The 19,162-nt window shown below is 41.4% G+C and overlaps 1 protein-coding gene across 1 annotated transcript in view; it reads left to right on the forward strand.

Moving 5' to 3' along the window:
- Nucleotides 1-13,041, forward strand: part of LOC117498875 (neural cell adhesion molecule 2-like) — a 78,580-nt gene extending 65,539 nt beyond the window's left edge. Inside the window, exons 14-15 of the mRNA XM_034151033.1 lie at nucleotides 1,457-1,664; nucleotides 11,545-13,041. Coding sequence (XP_034006924.1) covers nucleotides 1,457-1,664; nucleotides 11,545-11,659 — 323 coding nt within the window. The 3' untranslated portion in view covers nucleotides 11,660-13,041. The remainder of the gene's footprint in view (nucleotides 1-1,456; nucleotides 1,665-11,544) is intronic.
- Nucleotides 13,042-19,162: the final 6,121 nt, after the last annotated feature.

A 19,162-nucleotide genomic window follows, 5' to 3' on the forward strand; every position in this document is an offset into this window, starting at 1 on the left:
TGCAAAATAACTTTAAAATGCACTCGAATTTGAACCTGGAAGTACAGAGGTTAACACTTGATAGATAATGCAGAAGAAGCACCTGAGGGCGAATATACAGAAAGGAAAAAGTAGTTTCCAGTCAGTTTTGTCAAAAGATTAAAGTTCTTAAACAGATAGGAAGCAGCAAAGCTTCTGATAATACAAATACATCACCAAGTATAGCCTCCTCCACCTGTTGGAGAGCACTGCAGATCTATTTATTTAAGTCTTTGAAACTTTGATTCCATTGACGTCTTATTATAAAAGTCTATAAGGCCGGGAGGGATTTGTTTTGCGGGAGATTTGGAGGATTGGCTCTAATAAGGGAGATCCTCCGCTGAGTCCAGGCGTTGTGGATTAAGACTTATCTACGTGTTGGAAACCCTCCAACCGGCTGCGGAGGAATTCACAGACCTTCGGGTGGTTAGAAAATAATTGTGTTGGGGTGAGAAAGCTCTTGTTTACTGGACTATACCTTGGGTCGTTGCTACAAACTCCATGTGTGTTTATAGGGAAGGTTCATCTGGCGTCTTCTCAGCAGAATACTGAGTGTTAGGGAATAATTTGCTTAGGTATTCAACCTTTGACACAGTTCATCCTTTTCTCCTTTCACTGTCTCTTTCCCCATGGCATAGGTCTACGGCCTTGGGTATTGCTGCTGTCTCTCTTAAGGGGGAGGAGCTTGGGTATTGCTGCTGTCTCTCTTAAGGGGGAGGAGCTTGGGTATTGCTGCTGTCTCTCTTAAGGGGGAGGAGCTTGGGTATTGCTGCTGTCTCTCTTAAGGGGGAGGAGCTTGGGTATTGCTGCTATCTCTCTTAAGGAGGGGCAGCTTGGGCGCATCGTTGTTGCCAGTCTATGACCAAGCACAAGCTGACCTGAGATTTGTGTTTGCCATCAAAGCTCCAGCTCTCCTCGTGTTTCTCTGAGTCCTGACTCCAATTGCTTCAGAAGTTTCCCCCACACTGAGAATATTCAAGATTCAAAGGTTTTATTGTCATATGCACATAAGCTACAGTGTAGAAATGGCAATGAAATTCTTCTGACCTGAGCTCCTCCAACAATGCAACTTATATAATAAAATACAAATAAAAGATCTATATCCATGTAAATAGAATATGATATGTACAAGAACAGAATATGAAATTAAATAATGTACATTAGATACGGTTTATTGCTGTGATTTAGATAAATAAGTAGATTGCAAGACGACAAACAGAGAATATGAACTGACTCGACCTCTGTGTCTTCCCATATGAACCTGAATTGCTAACAGTGTGTTCCCTCTGCTGTGTGTGTGTGTGTGTGTGTGTGTGTGTGTGTGTGTGTGTGTGTGTGTGTGTGTGTGTGTGTGTGTGTGTGTGTGTGTGTGTGTGTGTGTGTGTGTGTGTGTGTGTGTGTGTGTGTGTGTGTGTGTGTGTGTGTGTGGCTGCCTCAGCAGAATCCCTGTTCAGCGGCCTGGGGCTGGGCACGGTGGTGGGGCTGGGCCTGGGGGCGCTGCTGGTCCTCCTGGTGCTGGTGGACGTGGGCTGCTTCTTCCTACGTCACTGCGGCCTCCTGATGTGCATCACACGCTCCGTCTGCAGCAAGAAGACCTCCACCAGCGGCAAGGGGAAGGAGATCGAGGAGGGGAAAGCCGCCTACCTGTGAGTGTCCTCTTCCTTTCTCTCTCCTGAAGTAGATAATGGTGATCTCTATTGTGTTCGTCAGTCACCAGGTCATTCATGCTTGCAGAGGGAGCATCTGCTGTGGGTGTATCTGATGCCTTTCTTTACTTACTTACTACTGACTTTAACCACTATTTCTGCTGTTTAATTCTGTGTAACAATGAACTGAAACACCTGAAATGATCGATAGAAATCTATACTTAGCATAGATGAAATTAAAACCTTTACAATTCTCAGAAAAGGAGAACAAGTTGGATTTTAATATCTTTAAAACGTGTCACAAATTAGTCGTTTTCCATCCTTTGTGCTCTCAGATTAAGCCGCACCGTAGAGAGATCTTTATCATGTGCAGCTCAGAATCATCTTAAACATATTCACTGTGAATGAGAAAGGAGACTTATTTCTATCATTTACTGTAGGTACACCTTCAACAGCCGCCCAACCACCTTTTCAACCACAGTATGTCTCTGATTACGTCTTACTCACTTCCATCAGTGCTCTCATCCGTGTCTATGCAGTGAATTTGCATGCATTGTGTGTACCTGTGCATTCCTGACGTGCATGTGTAACATCTCAACTCTGTGTGCTCCCATGCTTGGTGTTTGCGTATAAATTATGCATGCAAACGCCTCTGCATGCAGACGATCACAGGCCTCTCATCAGACAGCGTGCTATTTAAAAGCCCATGAAGTTTAGAGTATAATTCAGATTTAGTGCCAGTGTTATTTCTTGCAGCCATACAGTGTGATTCATTGGCCTCAGCAGTGCCATTTCTGTGTTTAAATTGTCAGTGTGCCAGCCCAGTGTCTTTTGCTGAGTCACTAAGCTCACAGCATGTACAGAAAGAGCCTCAGCTTTACGTTGCTGTAGCAGAAACACACACATGCATCCCTAGCATCTGTATTAGGGATGATCATTTAGCACGGTCCCATCAATAATAACAAACAGAGTAACAGACGTACAGTTCAGCGCTGCCTGAGGAAGAGATTGGTTTTAAAACCTGCGTCTTATTATCAGGTCGCCAAGTCAAAGATATCAAGATATAAGTCCAACAAAAGTGCATTCTACATTTCCCACAATGCAATTTGAGTAGTTTTCTATAAGGAGACAGGTTGTTTTGTGAAATGAGGGATTACAGTTGACTATATATGCACGATTCAGGTGCAATGAAATACAACTGTGATGTCGTTTGTACTCAGATTTAAATGTGGTTGTGTTTTTCCGTTAGACTGTTTTCTAGCCACTCTCTGCACTTCTAGAGAAATTGGTTTTTCTAACCAGCTAAACAAGACCCTGGTTGTATAACAATTGAATTCTTCTTTGAGCTAGTGTGGAGATAATGAAGTAATGCGGAGGCCATTTATTCTTCCATAGCACCGAGAAAATAATGAGACGACGCTGGAGATAATAAAAAGCTCAGACACTCCTCCTGAGTTTGCAACATGTCGATATACTGAGGTAATGAGTTGTAAAGACTAGCAGACCCTGCGACGAAATATCAATGCTATTGATAAGAGTGTGATGAATGGCATGAAGTATGAATTAGGAGGCTGATAAGTGGAGCAGGTGAGAGGCTGTTGGTGTTTGGAGGAGCTGAGGAGTGTGTGGTTTTAAGACGAAGGTTTCCAGGGTCAGAGATGTTAAAGTACACACTTCCTTTACTCCAGTAGAAGTACAGATACTCGTGTTTAACAATACTCTGGTGAAAGTAGAAGTAGTTTTCATTGGTCCCTCTTCTTTAGAGAAGACCAGGAAATGATGGATACACGGATCGTGTTCAAATCAATATATTATAATAATGATCACGCCACCAAACACACATTCAAACTAAAGGAACCAGCCTGTTTGGGAAATGTGAGAAGTAGAAAGTTCAGGTATTTGGGTTCAACATGTAAGAAGTAGAAAGTACAGGTATTTGTGTTCAACATGTAAGAAGTAGAAAGTACAGGTATTTGTGTTCAACATGTAAGAAGTAGAAAGTACAGGTATTTGAGTTCAACATGTAAGAAGTAGAAAGTACAGGTATTTGGGTTCAACATGTAAGAAGTAGAAAGTACAGGTATTTGGGTTCAACATGTAAGAAGTAGAAAGTACAGGTATTTGGGTTCAAAATGTAAGAAGTAGAAAGTACAGGTATTTGAGTTCAACATGTAAGAAGTAGAAAGTACAGGTATTTGGGTTCAAAATGTAAGAAGTAGAAAGTACAGGTATTTGTGTTCAACATGTAAGAAGTAGAAAGTACAGGTATTTGAGTTCAACATGTAAGAAGTAGAAAGTACAGGTATTTGGGTTCAAAATGTAAGAAGTAGAAAGTACAGGTATTTGGGTTCAACATGTAAGAAGTAGAAAGTACAGGTATTTGGGTTCAAAATGTAAGAAGTAGAAAGTACAGGTATTTGAGTTCAACATGTAAGAAGTAGAAAGTACAGGTATTTGGGTTCAAAATGTAAGAAGTAGAAAGTACAGGTATTTGTGTTCAACATGTAAGAAGTAGAAAGTACAGGTATTTGAGTTCAACATGTAAGAAGTAGAAAGTACAGGTATTTGAGTTCAACATGTAAGAAGTAGAAAGTACAGGTATTTGAGTTCAACATGTAAGAAGTAGAAAGTACAGGTATTTGAGTTCAACATGTAAGAAGTAGAAAGTACAGGTATTTGAGTTCAACATGTAAGAAGTAGAAAGTACAGGTATTTGTGTTCAACATGTAAGAAGTAGAAAGTACAGGTATTTGTGTTCAAAATGTAAGAAGTAGAAAGTACAGGTATTTGTGTTCAACATGTAAGAAGTAGAAAGTACAGGTATTTGGGTTCAACATGTAAGAAGTAGAAAGTACAGGTATTTGTGTTCAACATGTAAGAAGTAGAAAGTTCAGGTATTTGGGTTCAAAGTGTAAGAAGTAGAAAGTACAGGTATTTGTGTTCAACATGTAAGAAGTAGAAAGTACAGGTATTTGTGTTCAAAATGTGAGAAGTAGAAAGTTCAGGTATTTGAGTTCAACATGTGAGAAGTAGAAAGTACAGGTATTTGAGTTCAACATGTGAGAAGTAGAAAGTACAGGTATTTGAGTTCAACATGTGAGAAGTAGAAAGTACAGGTATTTGAGTTCAACATGTAAGAAGTCAAAGTAAAAAGTCGTCAGAAAAATAAGTAGTGGAGTAAAGTACTGATACCAGAAACATGTATTTAAGTACAGTAACAAAGTATTTGTACTCCACTACTTCCCACCTCTGTCCAGGGTCATAGAGGATCTTCTCCGCCCGTTTTCTCACCTCTCTGTGATGTTGAAACGTAGCAGGCAGCAGCCCGAGGGTTTAACTTTGAGGAGGATGCAAGGCTGTCTTTCTATTATGAATCTGTCGAGTTGTGCCAGGATCACTCGGGGCACGTTGGGCTTTATAATTGCCTCGGGGGGAAGTTGAAAAGGGGTTCGAAGCGGCAACCTTGACTTCAAAAGTCTGTCTTCTTCTACAGTTTCTGTGTTACCTAGAAGTTCTTCACTGAGTGTCTTCAGCAGGTGAAACTGACAGAAATCGTTCACCTTTTAATGTAAGAAAAACCCAATTAAAGTTCGAAAATTCAACAAATAAATATATTTGTTACTTTAAAGTCATTGGAAGTTTTACAGTCTTTCATTTTGAATCTTTTCCCAACTTTTATCCGAATTATCTCCAGGCGTTTTCTTCATATCCTCTGCTGGTGATAGTCACAGTTTATCCCACCCCAGCCTGTCAGTCAGTGATCAGGGAGGAGATTTGCGCCTGCCAGACAACACCTGAGGGAGGCAAACACACGTTCATTCCAACTTAAATACAGAAAGAAACTTTAATTATACGACTAGTTCTGTACTGATATTTAAAAGCCCCAATTTAAACCAATTTCTAGCCCCAAATTGACCTAAATCCAATTAATTCTGTGCATAAAATGACGATTTCTTCCTGGTTTATGTTAAGGTTGTGCAGGAGAGCTTTGTGCCGACGTCAGAGAACAGTTTTCCGTTTACTCATTGGTTAAATTCGAGGCTCGCTGACAGTCTGCACACTCTGATGGATCACAGCAGGAAATATAAAACAGAATACCAGATTAAAGTTAAGGCTCCTGTATCCTGCAGTGCTCGGAAAGATGAAAAACATTTCTACAACGGCACCAAACACGACCAAAATACATACTTTTAGATGCTATTTTATTTTGACACTTGTCAGTTTATACCGAGGCGCTGGATCGTTCACTTTCCCCTGACAATGTTTGGGTGTGAAATGAAATGAAAGAAACTCAGTGGGCTAAAACTCAAGCACAGACGCCGCAGGAATTCAACATGAAACAAGCCCCCAGAATGCATCTGTCTGAAAACACTTCATCCCCATTAATGTTTCAAATATAAATCTTTGGTAAAGTAAGAAAGAAAGGGGTTCATAGCTATCAAACAGGCGGTCTCTTAGAGCAGTTCTCTTCATAATTATCCATTCATTCTACACATTTTGGACTATTCTTTTGATGCTTTTACACGTCATATGACATTAATACATGAAACATTTAGTTTTGGGGCTGCAGAAAATGAAGTGAAAGGCGCCGTGATGTAATTAAAAGTGATGGATTGTAAGTACTTTGGTCAGTCATCCATGATTAGATGCCCTACTGTGATTAAGGCTTTGTGCTACATTGCATTTTATTATGCAAGCGGGAGCATTTTTCCCCCTCATTGTCACGCGAGTAAATAAAAATGTTGTGTACACAAATCATTACAGGGATGGAGACACTCTTGCAAACTTCTTTTGACAGTTTGTGTTATTGACATGCGGAGGGCTCTTTAAGTTGAGATTGTGAAGCAGCATGCTGAGGACTCTGACGTTTAATTAAGAGTGATTTTGAAGTCTTAACTTTGCTCATTGTCTGGAGGAGATAAAAGGCTTTGGAGGGCGCACACCTGACTTTGCTAATGTACAAACAAAAGCATCTTATTTGGCCTTGGAGAAAAGTGTCCACACACTCTTCCCACACAGCCTTTCTTAAGGTCAGGTAACGCAGATCCCCGTGTGAACGTGTCAGTTTAGCGGCTCCCTCAGTAACACTTCCACTCGTTGTATTAAAAACTAATGTGAAAGTGGAGCTTAAGAGAAAACAAACAGCACGGCAGCGTAGTGTTTCTCAGAGGCTTTCATTCGTCCTCCGTACAGTAGATGGCCTTGTGCTTAATTAGTTCTGCAGAGGGAACAACGAGTCGCTCCTGCTGTGCTTTGGTGTCACTTTGAAGCTTACAGATTGCAAACTCACATCTGCAATGCACACTCTGATATCTCTCCCTACGTGAGAGGAACACAGCTGCATCGCTATCAAAGAGGCTCGCCGAGACCCTGTGGCATTTCTGTTTGCTTTGTGTCCCAAACTGTGTTTTAAATGCACTTTCCCAGGGAGCACAGGTGGCAAAAGTAACACATCCTTTGCTCAAGTAGAAGTACAGATACTCGTATTTAAAAATACTCTGGTGAAAGTAGAAGTACTGACTAAACTTATTTACTCAAGTCAAAGTAAAGAGGGCTTTGAAATGTACTTAAGTAAAAAAGTACCCATAACTAGCAGCTGTTTTAAAGAGTACCTGACCTCCCTTTATATTAATAGAACAATAATGTCATTGTTAGCTAATGAATGTGAGTGAGTGAGTGAGTGCGTGCGTGCGTGCGTGCGTGCGTGCGTGCGTGCGTGCGTGCGTGTACAAGCAAGACCTTCCTTATGAACCAAAGTCAGAGATACATCCCGTGGTGAAAATGAAAGAAGCAGATAGTGAGATATCCTGGCTTGTTGTCCATCGTTTTGGTCAAGTTCCAATATATCAGACAAAATAAAGACCTTGTTGAACATTAAAGCAAGTAAGCATGTCACAGTAGAGGCTCCACATAGAAAAAGTCAGCGCTCACCAAATCCATGATCTCCTGACTCTTTAGTTATTCACCATGTTTGGTTTGCCTCTGGGAATCAGCATCAGATATGAGACAGTATCACTGGAGTGTGACCGGCATCATGCAGAGAGTACAGCCCGAGGAACAACAGAAACATACAGGACAGAAAACTGTTCAAGGTTAACTCTCTAGGAGAAGCTAACGGGAAGAAAATATATTGTTTTTATTGATCGTTGCGTTTCCAAGACGACTCTAGCATGTGGGGATTACAGTAGATATTTCCTTCTCGCTCCATAGCGTTACATGCCTTAAAGGACAAAGATCGATTATCATAGAGACAGTTAAAAACATGTGATTTGAACAGCTGCCTGTAGAGATAACATTTCATTTATCCCTATATATGGTTTGTTTTCCCTTTCCTCTCGTGGGTCATTTAGGTTTGTGTGCATGTCAATGGTCTCCAAAGTTCAGATTGAGGAAAATAAAGACCTTTTGCACATTAGAGATAAGATAAGAAGGGGGAAAAATGTACTTTGAGTGTAGAAAACACAGAGGATCGAACATCTCCTCATGATTTAAAATAAAGGGAATCTGTTCAGTGACACAGTGAGTAAAGAACCATGTGTTCAGGTCACTAGCGTTCCTTCCCCAGTGTTTTCAAAGACCAACTCTACATGTTGGATCAGTGAATGCTTTGCTGGCTACTTCCCATATGTTGGGAGAAGCTTCCCCATGTGAACATAAGTCCAATCTGCGTTTGCATGGAGCTAATGGGACATGAAATTGGCTCCAACACCCACCAATCGACCAATGGGAGCCCCCTCTGGCCTTTTTGCAATATTTGGGCTGAGACGCATGCAGAGCGACTGCTTTACATTCAGGAGCACATCTAGTGACGTAAAGTGCCTTTAAAATGGACTATACACTGTTAATGCAATACAAATCTGCATTAACTGACAATATGGCAATAAAAAGCCTTTAAAGGTCCCATGTCATTTCTACTGATCATAGTTCCATTGTTGAGGTCTACTAGAATAGATTGACATTGTTCAATGTTCCAAACTCACATTGGTTTCTCAGACAGCATCTCTGTATAGTATGTGTGTTCACTCTCTGTCCTACACGGCTTGTTGGAGCTCCTGCCCCCCCCTCCCTGTGAGCCCAGTGGCCGTCTGCGAGACAGCGAAACCCAGCCCGAACACACACACACACCCGCAGCCTCGCCGCGTCCCGCCGTCTCAGGGAGGAGAAATCGGCTGAGAAAAGATTGTGTGTGTGTGTGTGTGTGTGTGTGTGTGTGTGTGTGTGTGTGTGTGTGTGTGTGTGTGTGTGTGTGTGTGTGTGTGTGTGTGTGTGTGTGTGTGTGTGTGTGTGTGTGTGTGTGTGTGTGTGTGTGTGTGTGTGTGTGTGTGTGTGTGTGTGTGTGTGTGTGTGTGTGTGTGTGTGTGTGTGTGTGTGTGTGTGTGTGTGTGTGTGTGTGTGTGTGTGTGTGTGTGTGTGTGTGTGTGTGGAAGTAACGTAACGGCTCCACGGATTGGTCCATTTGGGTATGGGCACGTCACTGTACCCAGGAAGAAAAAGAGAAATGTCCAACGAGGCGTTCAGGGGCAGCATAGACAGGTCTTCTCTGTGTTAGAGCTTTACTCGCTACAGGGTGTACTTTGAGGGTTTGTGACTCTGCAGACCGTTCACATGCAGAAGCTTCATAACACACAAGGGGACGGGTGATAACCGGAAAAGCATGACATGGGACCTTTAAGTAGAGGAATAATGAGGATATAAAGACGTTATTGAACGAGTAAAGATACGATACTATCTGATTCTTATTAACTATTGGATTAAATGTCAATAAAGATTATTTTTAAGCTGAAATCCAAATTCTACTTAATGAATAATATAAAAGCCATCCAAAGACATTTCATATCATATATTCAGTTGCTCGGTTTTGCAGTTTGTGCCTGAAAAAAAACCTTGAAAATGCAAATGATTTCCAGTTTAATGTCTGATAAGGGGGGACGGTGCAGAACGCGGTGTCAAAATGCAGCGATGGATGGATGTTTTATGTGCAAGGTGAGGATCCTGAATGATTAACAGGAGTTTGAACCAAATAGGAACCCAGGAAATGAGCATCGCTGAGCTACAGTTTGCTAATACCAGCACAGATCATCCTGACCCGATGCCTTGTTCCAGTTGTCTTGATGGAGCTGTAAAACCCACGTTGAACATGAGGGACAGCGAGGCTTCCTCATTGATTTCCCTTATTAAACTCCAATCCCACGAGATGCAGCGAAGAAGAAAGGATTTAGAAAGCTTTGATGTGTAAAAAAAAAACCGGCAGCTCGATATTTTTCCTCATATTTTGCACTTTCACTGTTTATTGTTGTCTGGGTCTTTTGTTGTTTAGGCGTGGGAGCAACTTTCTGCTGAGGGACAAATTGCCTCGAGACGTCCCTCGCTGTAAATTCAACTCTATTTTCCAAAATGAAACGACAAAAGATAGACAGCTGTTCATTTCACACGGGTCAAGGCACGGTTCATATTCCTACAATGAATATGTCTCTGTTGGGATGTCAATAAGGAGGGTTAGGTGGGACGAAATGTGCTATAAAATGGATTTGTAGACACACAAAGGCATTAAATATTACGACATAGCATGCAAAGAACGAGCCACCTGTGATAGCATGTAAGGAGGATTATCCATTTTTAAATGTCTTAAAACAGTACGATTTGAATATTAATTTGGGTCTTCACATACCTTGTATAAAGCCCCTATTTAAGTCCCATTATGTCACTGCATTATTCTCAGTTTGCATTAAGATAAGGTGTTTTTTTCTGTATCGTATGGTTTTTTTGATGCAGATAAAAGCTCTCACACATCACATCGATGGAAACGCATTTATCTTGTTTCCACATGATCAGAAAGACAAAGCCGTTACGTCCCTCTGATGAAATACTTGACACTAAACTCATGGAGGAAGAGAGGAGAGGGAGGCTGTCGGCCAATCAAACGGCTGCTGCTTTATGACACTCCACCGTATATTCTATCTCGCTTTTTTTTCTCTACCTTGAAATGACTCAAATCAAAAGCAAATGGGAGGTGTGCCAGCGCTGAGAGGATGTTATTCAGGTCTACTGTATGTTGGCAGAGAAATGAGAGCACAGCAAAAGTGAGCAGAGAGGACGGAGAAGACACCCATGATGCTCTGAATGAGTCTTTTTGATCAAATGTCACACTGAGAGCATGAAATCACTAAATGTGTTTGCAGGTAACTTCTAAAATACGTCCCGTTCCCTCTGGTGATTTAATATTGCACTTTCATTACGTTTGAACTGAAAATGAAAGATATCCTGACTTGTTGTCCATCGTATTGGTCAAGATCCAATATATCAGACTAACATTGAACATTAAAGCAAGTATACATGTCACAGTGGAGGCACAACATAGACATATGGACCTGGAAATGAGCTTAAGAGGTCCTTTTTAGGGAAAAGGACTGTGGTTTTGCTCTAATATCGACAGAAAACAAGTCTTATCTGGTGCTAAAAGTCAGCAAATCCATGTTCTTTCCGTAGAGAATCCTGCAAAATCAAGTGAGATTTATCCACGGGGTGTCCAGCTATCCAGGTCACATGGAGCATGAGAAACGTGTATTTCTGAATGCCTGTGCAGCCTTGCGTAGGCTTTTTATATTTAATATCCCTGCTGCCTTTTCACTTCAATTAAATGCAGCTTTATTAATCCCAAAGGGTGCACACAGAGGTCTGAAAGGTGATTACTGGCTGTCTCTAAAGTGGAGAGTACACATTATGTGGAGAACACCATTATATGTGCCTGCTTCATACAAAGACATCCCATAGGTGGTCACTGCAGTCCATTCACATTCATTGTAAATGTGCTTTGTAATTGCAGTAGTGATGCATGGGTCGTGTGGATTTTGAATTCATTTCTCTTTCTTTCTCCCCACAGGAAACTACCGCTGAAGGAAGAAAATGGAAAAGAGTCTCTCAAGCCGGATATGATTGAAATCAAAGTGCACGGTGACAACTTCATCCACACAAAGCTCGACGACAGCAAAGCGTAAAAAGAGGGGGTGGCGACCAAAAGAACATTCGGATCACAAGACCAAAACCCAGAGAAAAAAGTGGAGTAAAACACCATATCTGTTTATAACAATGCCCCAGTGACAGGCATGTGTAAATACAAATAATAGGGAGAAAATAGCGAGGAAGGGTCAACCTTTTTAGACACCCTGAGTGATAAATGTATCATGTTCTTAAAAAACATGGCGAAGGCTGTCAATGATTGTATTTTGTTGGTATCATAAGTACGTTTTGTTTTACAGCCCATATAAGACTACCATAAGTAAATTATGCATCCCTCTTTATGACTTCTTACACAATGCTCCTGCTTTTTAGTTTTCTCACAGCGAGTGCATTGTTCGACCCTCACCGCGGGATTATTATTATTATTATTTAATCGCCTGTTTCCATGCCTGAGTGTTAGACTACAGCAGCCTTTGTATGCCTTGTGATAGCCCGGCAATGTGTGCGGCAAACGCTGAGGCATTGTGTTTCCAGCTAGCTAAAATGGGGTTTGATTGGTTCAGGTAAATGTTACAGGAGGCATTTGTTCCTCTACATTTCAAACAGGACCTAGGGGGTTAATTATTATGATGAATTTGGTCTTTATATTTCAGGAATAATGCTTTCTGAAGGGCTAAGAGCACACTGTTAGCAAAGCCTTTTATATTGACACTGGATGTTTTGTTCATGTTCAAACAGCGTTGAAAGTATCCTGGCGTCATGTAATAGTTGCTGGGTGAATGTTAAGGCATGGGAACAAACGAGAAAAAGGTCTGCTGACGAGAAATACATCGACATGTTGATTTTTTATATTGATTTCTTTATTCATTCCTGTCTCAGATCTGCCTCCATTTTTGAGAAAAATACTTTTGGTTGTCGGTCTGATCCGCTACTCTCTCTGATGTTGTCATGTGTTGTACATAGGTGGAAAAAAAAGAATATTTTACAGAGCTTTTATGTAAATATACCCTAAATGATGTGTCTTTTTTCAAAATGCAACAGGTATGGCTTTTTTTGTGAACGCCCCTCAGATGAAAAAGCTGTTTTATTGTTTATTTTCTTCCTCTGTTGTGCTTTTGGTCAGAAGTTCAGTGATGGTATAATATTGCTTTTTCAAGTCATTTGCTTTCCATGTCCTAAGGCTATTTCAATGGAGACAGTAATTACGGCATTAGTGTGCCTTCTCTATTTTCGTTTCCCCCCCCCCCCCTTCGTGGCCCAATGCCTCTTCAAATGAGTTTTTCATCGTGCTGCTTTGTCACCACAGAATGTGTCAGAAGATTGCATTTTATTGTGGTGCTGTGAATTCTGGGAAATGTAGTCTTAGGATTGTGGATTGTAGTTGACGACACTGGACTGAAACGGACGAGGTTAACTACCTAGGACGTGTGTGTGTGTGTGTGTGTGTGGGGTGTGTGTGTGTGTGTGTGTGTGTGTGTGTGTGTAGTGTGTGTGTGTGTGTGTGTGTGTGTGTGTGTGTGTGTGTGTGTGTGTGTGTGTGTGTGTGTGTGTGTGTGTGTGTGTGTGTGTGTGTGTGTGTGTGTGTGTGTGTGTGTGTGTGTGTGTGTGTGTGTGTGTGTGTGTGTGTGTGTGTGTGTACATGAATCAGGTTGCATGTATGTCTGTTGAATGTATCTACACGTACAGTAAGTCATCTCTCTGAGTGTGTGCACATTAAGATTTTTCAGAATAAAGAGTTTCCCGTCATAAGCTAAATTAAAGAATCAATACCTTGCTATTCTGGACGTTATGTTGTTCTAATGTATTCCTTGTTTTATTATGTATTTATTTTAGTGTATTATGGAGTACACTCTTTGTTTTCCATGCATCGTGCAAGTCGTACAAGATGCAATGACCAAGTTTCAGAGCGTGCACAGATCGGTAAAACTAGATGATGTAGTTCTCGACAGTGATTCATTCCCCTCACACTCACTGCTTTTTATCTCAGACCTCATAGGCTTTCTTGTACCTGCATATCTCAAAAAGACGGTCGTACCATGGAGAGGTTCGCTGCCTGTTACGATGACTGTAAATATGGGAGCACAGTGCCTGGAGGCTATACGATTTGTACATGTTCTTTTGTATTTGAATATGAGTCTTAAAAAAAAACCCTCTCTCATCCTCCGTCTCCTCCTCCATGGTCCTTTTTCTGTAGGGGGTAAAACAGGTGTGTTTGAGCTCAGTGTACAGTGTGTGTCCCCGTCCCCCCCCCCCCCCCCCCCCCTCTCCCTGCTGAGTGTGCTTTGTGCAGGAAGTGGGAACTATTGATGTCTCTCTGTACGTACCTGTGGAACACTTGTGACTCCTGTCATTGGCCGCTGTAAATAAACATGTCCTGGTAGAAGAGAGTGACACGTTGCTGTGTGTTGTTTGATTTCTTTTACTGGCTCTCCAGCTCATGTAAAAGTATTTGTGTGCTCCCATCAAAGGTAATAACGTTCCCTAAAAATGTGTCTTATTTATTTTATTCAAAAGCACTCCCATTTTTCAAGATGATCCTTGAGACGCGATTGAAGTCACTTTTCTTACTGAGCGTGAGATAGAATGATCGCAATCTCATGCCTGTACAGTAAAGCAAAGTTAGCTTAGCATAAGGACTGGGTTAGCCTGATGCTAATCTGTTATTAGGGAACAAATAATGCTTCTATTGTCTTATTAAGAGCATGAGGTAGTGTTTAACTATTGCCTCTTGTGGCCAGTATTAGCATAAGTGCATCACGTCTAGAAATAAGTCAAGAGCGTACGTCATAAGTGTGACTGACGGAAAAAACTGAGGTAGAGATGAGGTAGATAGAGTAGAAACGAGCATTGAATGAAATACTTCAAATGAGGTAATGTGACCACTACGGGGAGGAAAGATACTGATACTTACCGTGTGAACATTTAATTGAAATCCTCTGTATTGTAGGCCTTGCTGCAGAAGTATGCTTCTCCACAAAGACACAACTTAAGTATCTTTTCATTTGTTCACCATTGAAATCGACAGTGCTATTTCCATCCAGGTCATTCCTAAAGCTCCCGTTTCCAATGCTAACGGCGTAGCATCTAAATCTGTCCTCCCTTTCCTTGAAACAGTGGAAGTGCTTTAATGATAAAAAGCAGAGAGACGGAGAAGCTCTGCTCAAAGGAGGAATTAAAACAATTGTGAATAGCATGAGGGAGCCCCAGTGTTCCCTAACAAAGCGGCGCCCTCTCTGCTCTCATTTAAAGACAGCAGATAACGTTTTCTCAGACGCCTCCATCCCACGAGAGGGAAAGCAGCGGGCCTCTGTTAACAAGGGGAACAAACTTTAACTCGGTCTCCCACCGGGGCTCAAAGTGAGTCTGCACATCAAACACAGAGTCTCATTTGGAAGAAGAGATGCAGAGAGGAGGGTATCGGCTCCTCTGGGAGGTGGGGATGAGTCGAACAATCGCAGTGAAGCTGATTTAGCATTGCTATCTTATTTATAGTTATAATGAAATATTATGAATGGTTTGTATATTATGTTTTATGTATTATTGTTTAGATTGATGCCGACTATCAATGGTTTTTTATGATGACGTCACATAGGCGTGGTGTTGGTGGATGAGAAAATGTACCCAAGATATACGCCGTATGGCTTGGAATCTTGTTTAATTACTTGTTAGACGCTTTTATCCGAACCGACTTACATACTCAATACTGTGGGCAACCCCCCCCCCCGGAGCAATTTGGGGTGAAGTGTCTGAGGGACACAACGACATGCTGACTGCAGTGGGGTTTGAACCTGTGACCCCCTGATCCCAACACCAACGCACAACTCCACTACGCCACACGCCTTTAAGAGTTTAGAGTTTTGTTTAGTATTTTGTCAGTTTTTCTTTAAATAAACGGCGATATCTGATCATCAATGTGGATGCGCGTTGATTTTTCTGACCGCTCATAACAGACGCCATCCCACAGTTTGTCACGTTAGACTGCACTGGAAAAAATGCTCACACACACACACACACACACACACACACACACACACACACACACATACACACGTCAGCAAACAGTGTGTTTTGGAGTATTGAAGTCTCGTGGGAAGATAAGCCTTCAGGTAATATTCCTCCTCTAATCTTTCCGTTTGCAGAAGCCTCCCGTGATACTGTTCCCTGACAGCACCTTCATCCAAACTACAAGAAGAAGTTTGGGAAGAGGCCTCCCTGCCATTGTGGAAGTTTCCATGCATGCACTTTAATGACTCCTTGCTTGCAGAATTCCTAAGTGAGACGCCCACTAAAATACGTTTTTTAAAACCTTTGCCTACAAGCAAGGCAGCGGAGCGTCTTCCAACTCAAACCTCATGAGCAAATCCAGCTGAGAGCTTTTTTGGAAAGCTTCCACTTCCTTAATCTGCTGATTTCAGACTCTCCCAGCAGGTGTGTGTGTGTGTGTGTGTGTGTGTGTGTGTGTGTGTGTGTGTGTGTGTGTGTGTGTGTGTGTGTGTGTGTGTGTGTGTGTGTGTGTGAATTGTAGTTGCACTTATTCTCAGATTCAAATACAATAAATGAATCACGACAGAAAAGTATTGTGAAAGTTTGTACCTGAGTTGCACTTCTCACCACGTCCAGCTGAGTTGAAAAGCTTCACCAGAGTTCCATATTACTTTATTTTTCAGAGTGTGGTGTTTTCGTGGGAAATTAACAAAGGTCTGGCAACCAAAAAAAAACACAGCGCCATATCGGCACTAGTCTTCCAATCCTCCACAGGGTCCCTTTAAGATGGAGGATCATGAGATTTCACTCCCCGTTCTGCTTCAATCCCTGCACAGAAACACACACATGGTGTCCTTGTGTGCACTCTTAAAATCGAAATAGGATTTATTTGATGGATACAGATCTGCCCTTAAATTACCCACCATTTCTGATAGGTAGGTTGTACATCAGGGGTGTCCAAACTACGGCCCGGGGGCCAAATGCGGCCCGCGGACCATTTTGAATCAGCATAATTTACTTACATTTGATTGATTTGGCCGACTTATAACTTAACTTATGAAGCAATATGTCTCACCTCTAGTGAGTGGCCCAGCCCTTTTCTGTATGTGGCCCTCGGTGAAAAAGGTTTGGACACCCCTGTTGTACATTAAGCTATATATATTGCATGAATCTGAATATTTTGCAGGCTGTATGCATGCTAATGTTTAAAGTAGATGCTAAAAGCAGAGCAGCTCCATCAAGATTAGCCAGCAGAGGAGTTGAAGCGTGCCTCAAAGTGACTTTTCAGCAGTTTCCTGTCAGTACTTCTATCATTAAGATTTTAGTTCAGCAAAAGAAGCATCACTTAGCATTTCAGCCTCACGTCCTGGTTCATTTGGAGCTACAGCTGAATGTGCCATAACGCTCCTCCTGCTTTCACATCTGTCAAACTCAATATAACCTTATTAACCGGCAGGAGAGGAGAGGCTGGCCGAGCATCCTTAATATAATCAAGAAGTAGCTGACTGATGTTTTATAAATCAGTGTCACACGCTTCTTAAATTGGCTTTCAGGGGGAACACAGCGCTGAACAACATGGAGCAGACACATAAATAAATTCAAATTCAAAAGATTCAACGGTTTTATAGTCATATGCACATACTGTGAAATGTAATGAAATGATTCTGCTCCTCCAACAATGCAACATATATAATAAAATACAAATATAATACAAATAGATAGATAGATAGATAGATAGATGGATAGATGGATGGACGGATGGACAGACAGACAGACAGACAGACAGACAGACACACACACAGACAGATAGGTAGATATGTAGATAGGTAGATAGATAGATAGATAGACAGACAGACAGATAGGTAGATAGGTAGATAGATGGATAGATAGACAGACGGACGGACGGACGGACGGACAGACAGATAGACAGATAGGTAGACAGACAGACAGACAGACAGACAGACAGACAGACACACACACACAGACAGACAGATAGGTAGATAGGTAGATATGTAGATAGATAGATAGATAGATAGATAGATAGGTAGATAGGTAGATAGACGGATAGACGGACGGACGGACAGACAGACAGACAGACAGATAGGTAGATAGGTAGATAGGTAGATAGATAGGTAGATAGATAGATAGATAGATAGATAGATAGATAGATAGATAGACAGACAGACAGACAGATAGGTAGATAGGTAGATAGGTGGATAGATAGATAGATAGATAGATAGATAGATAGATAGATAGATAGATAGATAGACAGACAGACAGACAGATAGGTAGATAGGTAGATAGGTGGATAGATGGATAGATAGACAGACGGACGGACGGACAGACAGATAGACAGATAGGTAGACAGACAGATAGACAGACAGACGGACAGATGGACAGACAGAAAGACGGACAAACAGATGAATGTTTATCGAGGCGCTTAACAGAGCTCAGGTGTTTAGCTGTGGAATTCAACGAAACGCCTCTATTTTTATTATTAACAGCAACTAAACATGAAGCGATGAAGCAGCTCATGCTGTCTCTGAACTCTGGAGGGACCTGAGACACGTTTCAGATGAAAAATGAGCACTTTCTGTCAAGGACACACCGGGAGGTTTCTCCAAGGGGATCGGCCTAAATGACTTCAGCTTGTAACTCTTTCAAGGTGATGCAGTGCCAGAGGAACGCATGAGGTGTCTTTTGATATTCACAGATAAATACATTAGGCTGTGAATCTTGAAGAAGTCACGTCCGCTGGTCACTTTATCTGTGTGCTGTGATTCAGGATTCTTTCATTACAAAGCTCACAGCTACAGGAGAGTAATTGAGTCGGTGCATGTTCAGCTGAGCTGTGAAATACCTTTTTGTGCCGGATGAAAGGACACTTCCTCGTGCAATAAAGACGTTTCATTTCTTTGCTCGCTGGAACCAAATCACAATAAATGGATTTATGCCAGCAATTAAGTAATACACAGTTATATATCTAAATAATTCATCGCCGGGCTATTATTTCTCACCTGAATGCAGCCTGTGATGTATGTTCAATTCAGATTTCACTGCAGGTATGCTTCGTCAGGAATACAGATTACCTCCCCTTTCAGAGGAAAAGAGAATATTTACTACCCATTTTAATAATACTACTTATCTATGGGGTTTCTCCTCTTTCCTCCACATCAAATGAAGTGAGTAAAGTAGAGAAAAGGCCTGCCGCTGGCTGAGTTTAAAGTTAAGATTCCCCCTCGGATACTCCTTCACAGCGAGGCATTATCAAATAATGATGCTTAGTTTAATGTTTTCTAAATGTTGTAACTACTTTGCTTTTGAAGAAGCAGTTGTGGGAAACATATTGAGTAACAAGAGTTGGATACACATTTGCATAATTAAAACAGAACCAACATGGCTTGGCTTTGTTTGGGCTACTGTACTGTTTGACAGCTTGAAACTGGAGTATTTTTCATGCTTATTTATGTAGAAATACATCAGTGTAGAGTCCAGGAAATGGTAGTTAATTACGTTGATAAGTTTCGAATATGTTGAGGGACTGTTGCAAGAACCAA

Source organism: Trematomus bernacchii, unplaced genomic scaffold (assembly GCF_902827165.1).
Source record: "Trematomus bernacchii unplaced genomic scaffold, fTreBer1.1, whole genome shotgun sequence".
Lineage (NCBI taxonomy): Eukaryota > Metazoa > Chordata > Actinopteri > Perciformes > Nototheniidae > Trematomus > Trematomus bernacchii.